This window comes from Lynx canadensis, chromosome B3, assembly GCF_007474595.2.
Source record: "Lynx canadensis isolate LIC74 chromosome B3, mLynCan4.pri.v2, whole genome shotgun sequence".
In the NCBI taxonomy this organism is placed as follows: domain Eukaryota; kingdom Metazoa; phylum Chordata; class Mammalia; order Carnivora; family Felidae; genus Lynx; species Lynx canadensis.
Genome location: NC_044308.2, coordinates 62,827,467 through 62,840,834, shown reverse-complemented (window position 1 = coordinate 62,840,834; position 13,368 = coordinate 62,827,467). Strand labels below are relative to the sequence as shown.

Here is a 13,368-nt window from a genome sequence, read left to right as displayed (position 1 = left end):
TCTGTGGCCGTGAGATCACCTGGGTTCCTAGAAGTGTGCCCCGAGCCCTCTCCTCCTCTCCATCTAATCTGTTCAGCATCTGTTAATCATCTGCTGGGTGTCTAATACTGTGCCACACCTCGAAATGCAGACAGGCACGAGGATATGACAAACCCTATGCTTGAAAGGGACTTGCTGTGGTCTGAAGGAGCCACACTTTACCTTCACATGACAGTGAAGCGATCATACAATAAGGTGTTTTCATTACATTCTAATTATTTCCTGTATTAGCATACCTAAAACAATAAGCATCATGAGGATGCCGTCAGGAAGGGGAGAAAGCCGAGTTCACGTAACAGATAATCATTGGGCACTTACGTGTGTACTAGGGATGCAAGTTGAATTAGAATCACTGTGGAAGCCTTCATGGGTGAGCTGGCGCTTGGAACTGCTGGCACAATTCAAATGAGTGGAGAAAACAAGAATTTCTTAGGAAAAATAGTGAAGAAAAATAAGAGACGGGATGAAAACGGTGTGTGTCTCCCCAACCAGAGCAAGGGTTTTAGGGTGCCAGAAGGAGAAAGACTGGGAACCTAGTGGAGGGGGCCCTTGAATGCCCCGTGGAACCATTTGGATTTGATCTGATCCAGGACCATCAGGAGGTAAACTGGGAGAGGGTGGCAAGGTCATTGGCAGGACGGTCGAGAGACCGTGCAGAGGCCATATGGCCTGGACCAGTGTGGTCTGCAGGGGAACACCTCATCTGCTTCTCATTACTTGCTTGGTTGGCCTTTGAAATTAGGAAACAGGTATAACTATAAACTGTATTTGGGAAACCATTCTTTGCTCTCTTCCATCAGGGAATGATTCACCGGGATTTGAAGCCTGTCAACATTTTTTTGGATTCCGATGACCATGTAAAAATAGGTGATTTTGGTTTGGCGACAGACCATCTAGCCTTCACGGTGAGTATTTTTCAGATTAGACTATGCCTGAAAAATGGCCCCGTATGCCTTCGTTATCCTCATAACTTTCATGGTTACGAGGTTCACTGAACTGTGCCATGTAATCTTCAGGAAATTTTGCAAGTCGGAAGGGGTGAACTACCACTGATCTTTTAGGCTTTGCAAGGGTGAATACATCTTGGTGAGGACGTTCCACTTGCGAGGTATAAAATTACTGGTTTGTGGATGAGAGTTAGGTCAAAGGCATATAATACTTGATGAAATAGTTTGCTAGTTTGGTCTCCCATGCCAGGCACTAGGCTAGATGCTTTACACTTGAGGAGCTTTTAGTTAATTTAGGGAAACAAAGCTAAAAACAAACAACAAACATGAGAAGAGCCAGTCCAAGACAACATGTAACTCAGAAGGTATTTATTTTATTCTTCACAACATTACAGAGTAGTTCTTTAACATGCAAAGCTAAAATAATGTGTAGTAAGAGAAATTGAGATATAAGACCAAAGGCATGAGAAAATTTTGATATAGTTATAAAGACCCAGAAGGGGGGTATAAAGAAACGAACATTTCAGATGGGCCTTAAAGGATGGGTGGGAGTCCAGCAGGCTGAGATTGAGGGCAGACCAGGTAGGGGATCCCAGAGAGAGAGAACAGCGTAAGCAAAGGCCCTCGGGTGAACAGACATGATTGGAGGCCAGCAGGCTGTCTGGTTGGTTAAAGCTATGAGTCAAACGGGAGCAGTGATGATGCTGGACAGCTGGGATTCTTCTAGTTGGCAGGCCTTAAGTGCCAGAGGAAGAGTCTTTACTTATAGTAAGACAAATTTGCTAGGCATAAAATCTCTAGCACATGCAGTTAATTTTCAGGGTGGTCAGAGAAAGAAAACAGGATCAATGGTGCCATAGGAGCAAAATTTCCAACTATAGGAGCAAAACCAGAAGGTGAGGTTAGGAGAGAAGAGGGAGGAAACAGAAGGGGACAGTGAGGGTGTGGGCCTGAGTAGAACAGCGGGGCTTTTTAAATTTAAAAAAAATTTTTTATGTTTATTTACTTTTGAAAGAGAGAAAGACAGAGTACGAGTGAGGCAGAGGCAGAGAGAGAAGGAGACACAGAATCCTTAGCAGGCTCCAGGCTCTGAGCTGTCAGCACAGAGACCGACATGGGGCTCGAATTCATGGACTGCGAGATACTGACCTGAACCGAAGTCAGACACTCAACCCACTGAGCCACCCAGGTGCCCCAACAGCAGGGCATTTTGAAGTGCTAAGACCAAGGAAGGCCCAGATGATGGCATCTTGATCCCCAAGCAAAATAATTTAACTTGATATCTGGAGGCTATAGTATAGTGAGTAGATAAGGGCACAGGTTCTGGGGGCCCTGACCTAGGCTAGAATCTTATCCCTGCCGGTCCCTTGTGGCATGACCTTGGGCAGGTTAGCTAGTTAACCTCTCAATACCTCCTGTATAAAATGTACCTAATGGGGCGCCTGGGTGGCTCAGTCGGTTGAGCGTCCGACTTCGGCTCAGGTCATGATCTCGCGGTCCGTGAGTTCGAGCCCCACGTCAGGCTCTGTGCTGACAGCTCAGAGCCTGGAGCCTGTTTCGGATTCGGTGTCTCCCTCTCTCTCTGACCCTCCCCCGTTCATGCTCTGTCTCTCCCTGTCTCAAAAATAAATAAAACGTTAAAAAAAAAAATTAAAAAATAAAATGTACCTAATGCTAATACCGACTTCAGTGTTGCTGGCGGGATAAAATGAGAATACAGGTAAAGCACCTGGAACAGTGCCTGGCATTTCCCTCTTGGGGAAGGCTTAATGGCATTAATGTCAGAGATGCTATTATGGATGGTGGTTCTTGTGACAGGAACCTGTGGAGTGACCCCAGAAGACAGTGATTTAGGGTAACTTGTGAGACGGTGCTGTCACCGGCACAGTTGAGAAAGGTGAGGCTACCTGATTGTTGCTAGCACTGACAGTGGAACAGATTTGGTGGCCAGCCTCTAAGAAAGAAGAATACAAATTCACCCAGATAAGGAAACAGCAGTGGGAAAGTTAGAAAGTGAGTTTGTTGTTGTTAACATACTCTTAATTTTCCTAGTAAATAGACTCTGTTTTGCCATTTGCAATGTGAAAATACATTGGTTTCTGTAAGCTGTTGGAGCTTCCTGCCACGAAGAAAGAATTCTACAACAAAGTGCCCTTCTCCTTGATCTCATTGGGTTTCCACTGAGTCCTGCATTAGTAGGGTAACTAAACAAAACATACTTAAAGCTCAGAAAAAGCATTGTTCTAGTTAGTCTGTGTTCTGTGTATAATTTTTCAGTCTTCATTTAGAAATGGAGAAGCTATTCCTGTGGAATAATAAAGCATTTTAAGAGTGATATTTGACTGGCTTATATTTTTTAGGCTGATGGCAAGCAAGATGATACAGCAGATCACTTGATTAAGCCAGACCCTTCAGGTAAATCCAGAAGCCTGTGTATGTAGTGTATTAAAAAGCAGACTACAAAGGTTTTTTATCCCTTATTCTCTCTCTCTCTTTTTTAAATACAAAACACTGCAAATATAATGTATATAACCTGAGGAGTTTGGTTATACATTTATACCCATGAAACCATCATCTCAGTCTATGTCATGAATATATTCATAGCCTCCAAGTTTCCTCCTGCCCTATTATGTTTTTTAATTTTTATTTTTTTTATGTTTATTTACTTGAGAGAGACAGGGCGTGAGCAGGGGAGGGGCAGAGAGAGAGGGAGACACAGAATCCAAAGCAGGCTCCTGCCTCTGAGCTGTCAGCACAGAGCCCGATGCAGGGCTTGAACCCACAAACTGTGAGATCATGACCTGAGATGAAGTCAGCTACTTAACTAACTGAGCTACCCAGGCTCCCCCTCCTTTCCTTCTATTTATTATAATAATAATCATAATAATAATGGTTATGATTATTAATTTTCTAAGAACACTCAACATAAGATCTACTCTTTGGAAAATTTTACGTATACTGTACAGTATAAAATTTCTTAATCTGAAACCTGTTTTTCATCTGTAAAGGTTTTATTCTAAAGCAAATTACAGTTACTCATTAAATTAACAAAATCATGAAAATGCTCTAATTTTATCCCCTTTTTACTATGTTATTTGTTCTTCAGAGCTCTGAGAAATTAGAACTTTGGTTAGAGTAATTGGCTCCCACAGGTAGATAGTTACGCTTTGTCTGACCCCACATGGCAATGTGAGGTTACCTCATGACCTGGACGTCTGGGGTGTTCATTCTGGCACCGCCCGTGTGCAACAGCAAAGACCTCCTGTGTGGAACACAGTGTGTGGCCATACATGACTTAGACGTAATGCCTTAGTGAATTGCATGCTGTTTCTTCCTCCGAGTACAGTGAATAGTTAACAGATCATGCTTCACTTTTAAAAAACTTCTTTTTTTTTTTTTTTAAATAAAAATTTGCCTTACTCCTGTCGTTAGAAAGCCTTCCCTCTGCCTTCTTCCACGTAGGTCATTTGACGGGGATGGTTGGCACTGCTTTGTACGTAAGCCCAGAGGTCCAAGGAAGCACCAGACCCACGTATAACCAGGTAAAGGGGAAGCCTTCTGGGGAAAAAGAAAGGTCTCAAGAGTAAGATAACAGTAAGAGCATCAAAAAAAAAAATTTTTTTTTTAATTTTTTTTAAAAAAAAATTTTTTTTTTCAACGTTTATTTATTTTTGGGACAGAGAGAGACAGAGCATGAATGGGGGAGGGGCAGAGAGAGAGGGAGACACCGAATCGGAAGCAGGCTCCAGGCTCTGAGCCATCAGCCCAGAGCCCGACGCGGGGCTCGAACTCACGGACCGCGAGATCGTGACCTGGCTGAAGTCGGACGCTTAACCGACTGCGCCACCCAGGCGCCCCAAAAAAATTTTTTTTAACATTTATTCATTTTTTGAGAGACAGAGACAGTGTGAGAGGGGTGAGGGGGAGCAGAGAGAGAGAGGAAGGCACAGAATCCGAAGCAGGCTCTAGGCTCTGAGCTGTCAGCACAGACCGCGACGTGGGGCTTGAATTCATGAACTGTGAGATCATAACCTGAGCCAAGGTCGGACGCTACCACTGAGCCACCCAGACACCCCATTAGTAAGAACATCAAGATCACAGTATTTGGGGTTTAGTTACCAGCTGAGATGTTCAGGAACATTCATTTCCTTGCTATGTGTCCACATGCCAATTGAGGTGACTATTCCACATAGCGCACGTGGTGCCCCCGAACAGTAACTGAAACTGGCTGTTGCTGCCAAGGACCTTACAGTCCATCTATCCAAAGAGGATTTGCACTAACCTGGTCCTAGGCTAGGCTCCAGGAACGCAGGGAACAGTACAGTTGACTAATAAGACGGGTGTCTTATTCCAGCCCTTGGGGAGCTTATCCTTTGGGGATGAAATAGACAATAAACAAGTAAAAAATAAAGGAAAGAATCACAAATTGTAAAGAAAAGAAATGAACTCCAGTGACCAGAGTACAATAGGGAGCATCATCTTTAGATAAACTGACCATAGAAGGCTTCCCCAAGGGGATGGCTTTTAGGATAAGGGACAACCCACAAGAAGCTGGGAGCTGAGAGAAAGGGTAAGCAGAAGAAATAGCATGCATAAGGAGAGAACTGAGTGAGAGCTTGCTTGGCACGTTTGGGACAATCACAAAGATTGTCCGTGCGGCTGTAGCCTGGTGAGCTATCGGGGAGAGAGGCATGAAGTGAAGCTGGAAAGGAAGATGAGGGTCACATGATCCAGGGCCAGCTTAGCCATGATAGGAGTGTGCACCGGGAGCCAGTGAAGGGTCTGGAGCAAGAGAGTTCACTCCACCTGTTGCTGGAAGCTTTGCAGGAGTCAGGCGGGGTGGCTGCTAGCTGGAACTAGAGCGGGAGCAGTAAAGATGGGAAGCGTGCTTCCTGTAAGACACTGCGGAAGGGAGTTGACAGGCTTCCTGACAGAGTGAATGTTAGGTCAGGAAAAGGAGGGTATGAGATGGTGCTCAGGTTTCTGCTGCAGCAGCTGGGGGAAAGCTAGCTGACTGAGGTGGGGAAAGACAAAGGGGGAGACAGCAGGAAAATTCCATTTGGGGGGCAGTGTTGAGTTGGAAATGCCTGATGAGAGATCCAGTTAGAGATTTCCAGTAGGTTGTTGAAGACTCAGGACTTGAGTTCAGAAGAAAGGTCAGACTCAGAAGTATACATATGAGAGTCATCAGCCCAAGAGGGATTGAAAGCCATGGGACTGGATGGGGTCACTTAGGGCAAGAGTGTAGAGCTAAATCTCAAAAAATAGACTAGGCCATTCACATCAGAGCATATTTTCAGGCTTGCAGTAAAACCAAAGTTTGGGTTTCCATTCTGACAGAGATCGCTGGGTAGTGGCATAGAGTTAGGCCTCCAAATACCCAGCAGGGCCAGGGTGTGGGAGGTGCGTGCGCATGCGACATGGGCATGTGAGGGCACCTTTAGCCTCACCTCTCTGAGTTCAGTTTGCAAGGTGTAATGAAATCCTTAAAGGGGCTCTATCCACCCTTTGGCCCAGCAGCTCCCCCTTTTGAAAGCTATCCAGAGGAAACAATGACATGCAAAAAGATGGGTGTAAAAGGGGTTCATCACAGCATTATTTAGAACAGTGAAAAATAATGGTGTTTAAAAATAAATGGTTAAAGGGGCGCCTGGGTGGCTCAGTCGGTTAAGCGTCTGACTTCAGCTCAGGTCATGGTCTCACGGTCCGTGAGTTCAAGCTCCACGTCGGGCTCTGTGCTGACAGCTCAGAGCCTGGAGCCTGCTTCGGATTCTGTGTCTCCCTCTCTCTCTGCCCCTCCCCTGCTCATGCTCTGTCTCTCTCTGTCTCGAAAATAAATAAAAACATTAAAAAAAAATAAAAAGAAATGGTTAAATAAATTCTGGGACTTCCGTGTAATTGAATACTGTATGTCATTAATATCATGTTTTAAAAGCCTGTTCTAGAAAAATGCTATAACGTTGAAAAATATTCTTGCTATCTTAAGGGGATAAAAGTTACAAACCATAGTATGGTTGTAGTTTTATAGGGGGTGTGTGTATGTGTGTGGATGCGTTTAAAAACCAGCAGGCCTGTCTTAGACCAGTAGTAAATATCCTTGAGCAGTGGCATTAGGGGTGATTGCTGTTTTTCTTGGTGCTTTTCTGCATGTTCACCTTTTTCTACATTTCTACATTTCTACATTTCATACATTTTATACAGTGTATAGGAAATGCCACAGCCAGTGTTTGTTTCTAAGACTTGGGACATCACTAGTAATAATTGGATTCTCCCCTACTAATCCTTGAGTCCAAATTCATGCAAGAGTTGCCCTTGAAAGTGGCTTCTGTGCCTGTGTGCAGTTTGCCACGTACAGTCTCCCTCTCGGCAGGGTGCCCCTGCCGGCTGCCTCAGGCACATTGCCTTCCACACTCCATCCTCCTCTTGCCAGCTCCCTACCTGAGACTCTGTGCACTGACTTGCCCTTTTGCTTTTTTACTTGCACTTCCATAGTCTATTAGAATTAGTCGCATGATCTTTCTGTTCCGCCATTTTTCTGTCCTCATTGGTATGGCTTTGCAATCAGTAGTTGACCTTTGCCATCAACTGCAGATTTTGGTCTGCGTTTCACTTTTGAAATGATGGGTAAGGAAGCAAAGCAAAGCAAATTCCTTGGACAGATTTCATTTGTCCTTGCTCTTTAGGGATCACTCTCACTGGTCAGCCAGTGATTTTCTATGTCTGTGTATATCGCTAAACCAATTTCAGTGAATTTTCAAGGAAAGCATTGAGAAATCACAGCAAGTATTTTGTCTGCACTTTATACCTATAATTTTTTTAGAAAAAAAACAAGTTTTTTCTAGTGTGGCTTGTTTTTCCCTTAGTAAACCTTTTTCCAGTTAACAGTGCTCATCGTATAATTCGCTGGTAAATAACACGTTCATATCAAGGCTGTCTAAATACAGTTCTTTTTACTCCTTAGAAAGTGGATCTCTTCAGCCTGGGAATTATCTTCTTTGAGATGTCCTACCACCCCATGGTCACGGCCTCAGAAAGGATCTTTGTTCTCAACCAACTCAGAGATGTATGTATCAGATGTTTTAATGCCTCAACTTCCAGTAACCCAAATCTTAGCGTGGACATCAGAATTTAATGCAGGGTACCCTTCTGGTACTTATAACATGGAAGAGGCAGTTTCACTATAATCTATATTTCTAGTAAAAGGAAATCTACCTCTGCTTATACACTTCCAGTCATGAGAAACTTTCCCCAGTTTTTTTTGTTTTTGGAAATCCTACTTGGAGAGATTGCTAGGTCATAGTTACTTTTAAAAAATTATTCTTAGAGATTTACTCTTGGTTTTAAAACAAAAGAAGAATCCAAAAATTTTGCATGATATTGATGTAGTTGCAATGGTGGGAAATGAGTTATAAGGATAATGGAGATTTAGTTCTAGAAATGAAAGGTTCTAACCAAAAGGACATGGTAGTAATGCCTCAGGAATACCCCTATGGCCAGAAATTTAAAAGGGTCTGGGGAAGATAGCAGCCACTTGAATTTTTTCCCCAGGGAAATTTCCCTTAGTGATTTTGGGATTAATCCTTGCCTCACCTCTTGCCCAAACTAAAAGGGACCAATGTTAACAGCGTGTGAGGCCCAGGATGCCCATTACAAACAGCTTTAGGACAAAGTGGAGAGCATCAAGGTTTGGGTGAATGGGGGTGGCTTAGATTTGCATGTTCATGAGCAAAGCAAAGAGCCGCCTATTTTCCTGAGCTGAAATCCTATCCACTGTGACTGAGAATATTCCTCTAGGTATTTTTGAAAACTGGAATTCTTTTATTGCCAGTACAGCATGGACCACGATGTTCACAAAGTATGGAAGTAAATAAAGTGATTACCATGTCCTTGCCTTGACTTGGAATGCTCTTCTAGGATTATTTCCTTGATGAAGTGCCTTTGTTTAGTCCAAAGTTCATGTTTGTTCCCTCATTTGAAGAATATCTAAGCTGTCAAGTTGATGCTATGATTGAAATCTTACTTACCAGAAAGGTGGGAGCTTTTCAGGAGATACGGGTTTTAAGTATTAATTTTTGGTTTTTGTTGTTGTTGTTATTGTGTGTTGGTGCTTTGGTGTTTTGTTTTTTTTTTGTTTGTTTTGGGTTTTTGTTTTGTTTTTTGGGGTTTCTTTTTCCTCTTTTCAAGCTACTTTGTCTTCCTCTGAAACCATTAGATTTTAAAATACTTTGTCCTCAGATGAGGTGCTTTCTATCATCTGGCTGTCATTTGGGTAAAATTTGTGTTAAAATAATATTTATGTGCTTGGAACTGTGGGCCTTGGGCTTCAAGAAGGTATCACTTCAGTCTTTCCTTGTTTTCATTTTTATACTCGATTTTCTTACGTCTGGTGAATAAATGCTTTTTCACTGTGGCAGTTTGCCAAACACTTACTGGTTTGAATATAATATTCTTTTAGCCCACGTCGCCTAAGTTTCCAGAAGACTTCGATGATGGAGAGCATACAAAGCAGGTAATTCTCTGACACTTCTATTACTGTGTCTTCACCCTAGGATTTTAATTACTGTTTTTCTTCTTTTTCAATTAGTACTGTTCTGCCACTCATTCTCTCGTGCCCTGGGAACACCGTGGCGAAAAATATCAAAAGATGAAATGCTTTAAATGTTATTAGACTCGAAATACACCATAAAAATGCCAAGGACTGGCACAGAAAATTAACCAGCTACAGGGTTCTTTTGTGTGGTTCATTGTGCTTTTGAAGTGCTGTTTGGAACCTTGGCTTAGCTGTTGGAAAAAAAGAGAAAGCTTGTAGATTTCATTATGTTAGAGAAAGCTTGGAACTTTTTAAGAAAAGAATACAGTTTAAAACTATAATTTCATTCAGTTTTGTAGTTAAAGTAGCTCAGATTGTAAAGGAGAAGACTCGACAGTCTGATGATGATAGTATTTTAAAGTAAAATAATTTATCCTCCATACTATAAACACCTGAGTATGTGTATATGTAACTCATGTCATGGCTTATTTGGCATCCAGCTAATGTGAATGAGTAATTATTGGTGAACCTGTGTATTGTGCTTCTGGTGTGCATTTCTTCTTAGTGTTTGGTGGTTTATCTTGGCGAAGCCTTCCTTGGTTGATAATCCTGGCATATGGAAGTTTATCCTGACTTTTTTTTATTATCAAGGCAAAATCGCTTATTTAAATTATTAGTGTTGAGAACAGAAGCTTCGCTAGAACATGGCATTAGTTTGCGATTTCTTGCTTATTGGCTATGTATCTGATTGGACGAGTCACTTATCTAGATTTTGATTTTCCTCACCTGTCAAATAAAAGGATTAAGTGCCTTTATTTATATTAACACTAACGTTCTGTAATTTGGTAGTATTAAACAGGACATTTATTTATGGCTGGAGGAACCCGTTCTGCCTCGTCTGTTCCATTAGCGAAGGACCATTAGAAAATACACTGCATAGTGTTTCTGCTGCTTTTGTTAGCTATTATCATTGATTTGAACAGAGTCGTTTCCTGTGTTTCTGGATGTCATAAATAAATGTTCATTTCATAGCCTTTCCCTGTAACAAGGTCTTCTTACTCAGTATTTCCACATGTTGGCAGCTGTGGGGTCTGTCTTATTAAACTACAAACACAAGAGCAACTGTACCAACCATTTCTCTCAACGGTGATTGCTCACCTCCCAGAGGTACGTACTGGGCACCCGAAAGTATTTGTGTTTGGGCCAGATAAACGTGGTCCCCGAACCGCAGCCCGTGCTGCCCCCCACATCATAGCTGTTGCTTTTTATCTGAAAGGAAACAGCATAGAAAATGCATATGTACTGAATATGATACAATTGTTGCCACACAACAGAAATCGAGCATTGTAATCGGGTCTGTATTGCTGAATATGGAATTGTTTTTACCAGTTTAAATTAAAAAACTTTCTTAACGTTTATTTTTGAGAGAGAGAGAGAGCATGCGTGTGTATGTGCACACGAGTTGGGGAGGGACAGAGAGAGAGAGGGAGACAGACTCCGAAGCAGCTTCCAGGCTCTGAGCTGTCAGCACAGAGCCCGACACGGGGCTCAAACTCACAAGCCGTGAGATCATGACCTGAGCCGAAGTCAGACGCTTAACCAACTGACCCACCCCAGGCACCCCTTTACCAGTTTAACTTTTCATAAAAGTGGTGTCTTGTTCATTCCTTTCTTTTCATTTCTTTTCTTTTTTTTTTTTTAATTCATCCTTTCTTTACATGTGTTTTTCTTTCAGCCTAAGACAGCAGTAGGAGTTAGGAGGGCCACAGAGAGAGAATATATTAAGAATCTGTAATTAAAAAATGCTTAATAAGATTCATCTAAAAATTGACATTTTTCTGATCTCACATATTCCTCTCTTTACAAGTCCTTAGTGTAAACAGGAGAATTAAGGACTCATGAAGGAACCTTTCAAGGTTCAGGGTGTTCTCACATAGTTCCCTGCTTAATGACGTAGTGGCATTGAGGTCATAATAAATGAGTAACATAAATCAAGAGAATTCCAGGGAATGACCTTAATACAGATAACATAAATGGAGAGGAAAAAATTAGAACAAAATGTAAGGATTCCAGCAGCTGCTCTGCATTGTAATTTTTACTAAAATTAGGCATCTAGGGATAATTATTTTCTCTTCCTACACCTGTTTTGATAAAGTATTTTGTGTGTTTGTAAGGCCTAAGTTCTGCTTCTGTGTTGTTGAGTTGAGGATCTTCTGGTTGTTTATAACAATAAAATGTAAAAAGAGCCTCTGCCTTTTAAGAAACACTTCTATTATACTATCTCACAACTCTGTGGCCAGAATGAAGTGCAGGGCGAGAAATGACAGCTTGAGTGATTTCAGAGCTACCAATTACAATGCACCAACTCAGTGCGAGAAGTGTGGTGTCCTTTCTTTGACCTGAATCAACCACCAGCTTGTCAGAATTCCAGAGCATCTTCTGTTGCATCCGGTCACCAGCGTGCCTGACTTTCGTTACAGAAATCTGTCATCTCCTGGCTGTTGAACCATGATCCCGCCAAGCGGCCCACGGCCACAGAACTGCTCAAGAGTGAGCTGCTGCCCCCACCCCAGATGGAGGAGTCGGAGCTGCACGAAGTTCTGCACCACACCCTGGCCAACGTGGATGGCAAGGCCTACCGCACCATGATGGCCCAGATTTTCTCCCAGCGCATCTCCCCCGCCATCGATTACACCTATGACAGCAACATGCTGAAGGTGGGCTTGAGCTCAGCTTCCAAAAGAGAGCTCAGCTTGGTTCACAGAAGGGGCAAGTCAGTTCCTTAGTTTTCATGGATTCCTTTAATGCCTCCAGCGTATGTTCTTATTCTGAGGTCCGTATGTGCAAAATAGGCACATATGTATCATTCTGGGAAGAGCCATGCTTTTTTTTTTTTTTTCTCTTTTTAAATGTTTATTTTTTGAGAGAGACAGAGACACAGTATGAGCAGGGGAGGGGCAGAGAGACAGAGACAGAGCCTGAAGCAGGCTCCAGGCTCTGAGCGGTCAGCACAAGCCCGACGCAGGGCTCGAACTCATGAACCGTGAGATCATGACTTGGGCCAAAGTGGGACGCTTAACCACCTGAGCCACCCAGGCGCCCCTGGGAAGAGCCATACTTTTAATTGCTTAACTCTAAGGAGTTCCTGACCCATTCCCTTCTCCATCCACCTAAGAGATTAAGCAGCAGTGCTTTTAGAGACTGAGCCCTGGCCCAGCTGCCCAGAGCTGAAAGCATCTAACCCGTTCACATCCATATCATGGGGTCAGTTGCTCCCAATGCTGGCTGCACCTGATGGTATATCTGAGGGGCCCTTGGGCACTTCTGACGCTTGGGTCCTATATCCGATCTAGTGACTTGGAATTTCTAGGTGTGAGGCACTCCAAGTGTCTCCTCTTAAAATCACCCCAGGTGGTTTCTGAAACATTGCCAGGTTTGGCAACCTTCAACTTTTTCACTTTTCCCTCTCCTCCCCTCCCCGCCCATTCCATTTTAAACGAAAACAGTCTGGAACAATATAGCAAAATGTTAAAATTTGAAAAAGTTGCATGGATGAACAACGTATTTGTTATTTTCTTTGTATGTTTCTGTATGCTTGAAAGAATGATGTAATTTTAGAAGAGTAGTAAAGTAGTGGTAAGGTTTGTGGAAGATTAGTGTACTTATCAAGGGCCAAACCAGTTTTTGCTGGCTGGCAATATGAGAAAGATACTTACGGGATTATAGATGAGTTGTTTATTTTTGTCATTTTTCTTGTTGGTTCTTTCTAAATTTTCTCTAGCAAAATAGTGTTACTTGTATACTAAGAAACAAATGAAAAAGCTCTTTATAAAATAGATAAATGCCGTGTAG

The 13,368-nt window shown here is 42.5% G+C and overlaps 1 protein-coding gene across 1 annotated transcript in view; it reads left to right on the top strand.

Moving 5' to 3' along the window:
- The window catches only part of EIF2AK4 (eukaryotic translation initiation factor 2 alpha kinase 4), a 97,786-nt gene that overhangs the window by 50,717 nt on the left and 33,701 nt on the right, over window positions 1-13,368 (top strand). Inside the window, 6 exon segments of the mRNA XM_030318523.1 lie at window positions 840-944; window positions 3,347-3,401; window positions 4,449-4,528; window positions 7,948-8,049; window positions 9,442-9,495; window positions 11,997-12,233. Of these exon segments, the coding sequence (XP_030174383.1) occupies window positions 840-944; window positions 3,347-3,401; window positions 4,449-4,528; window positions 7,948-8,049; window positions 9,442-9,495; window positions 11,997-12,233 (633 nt within the window).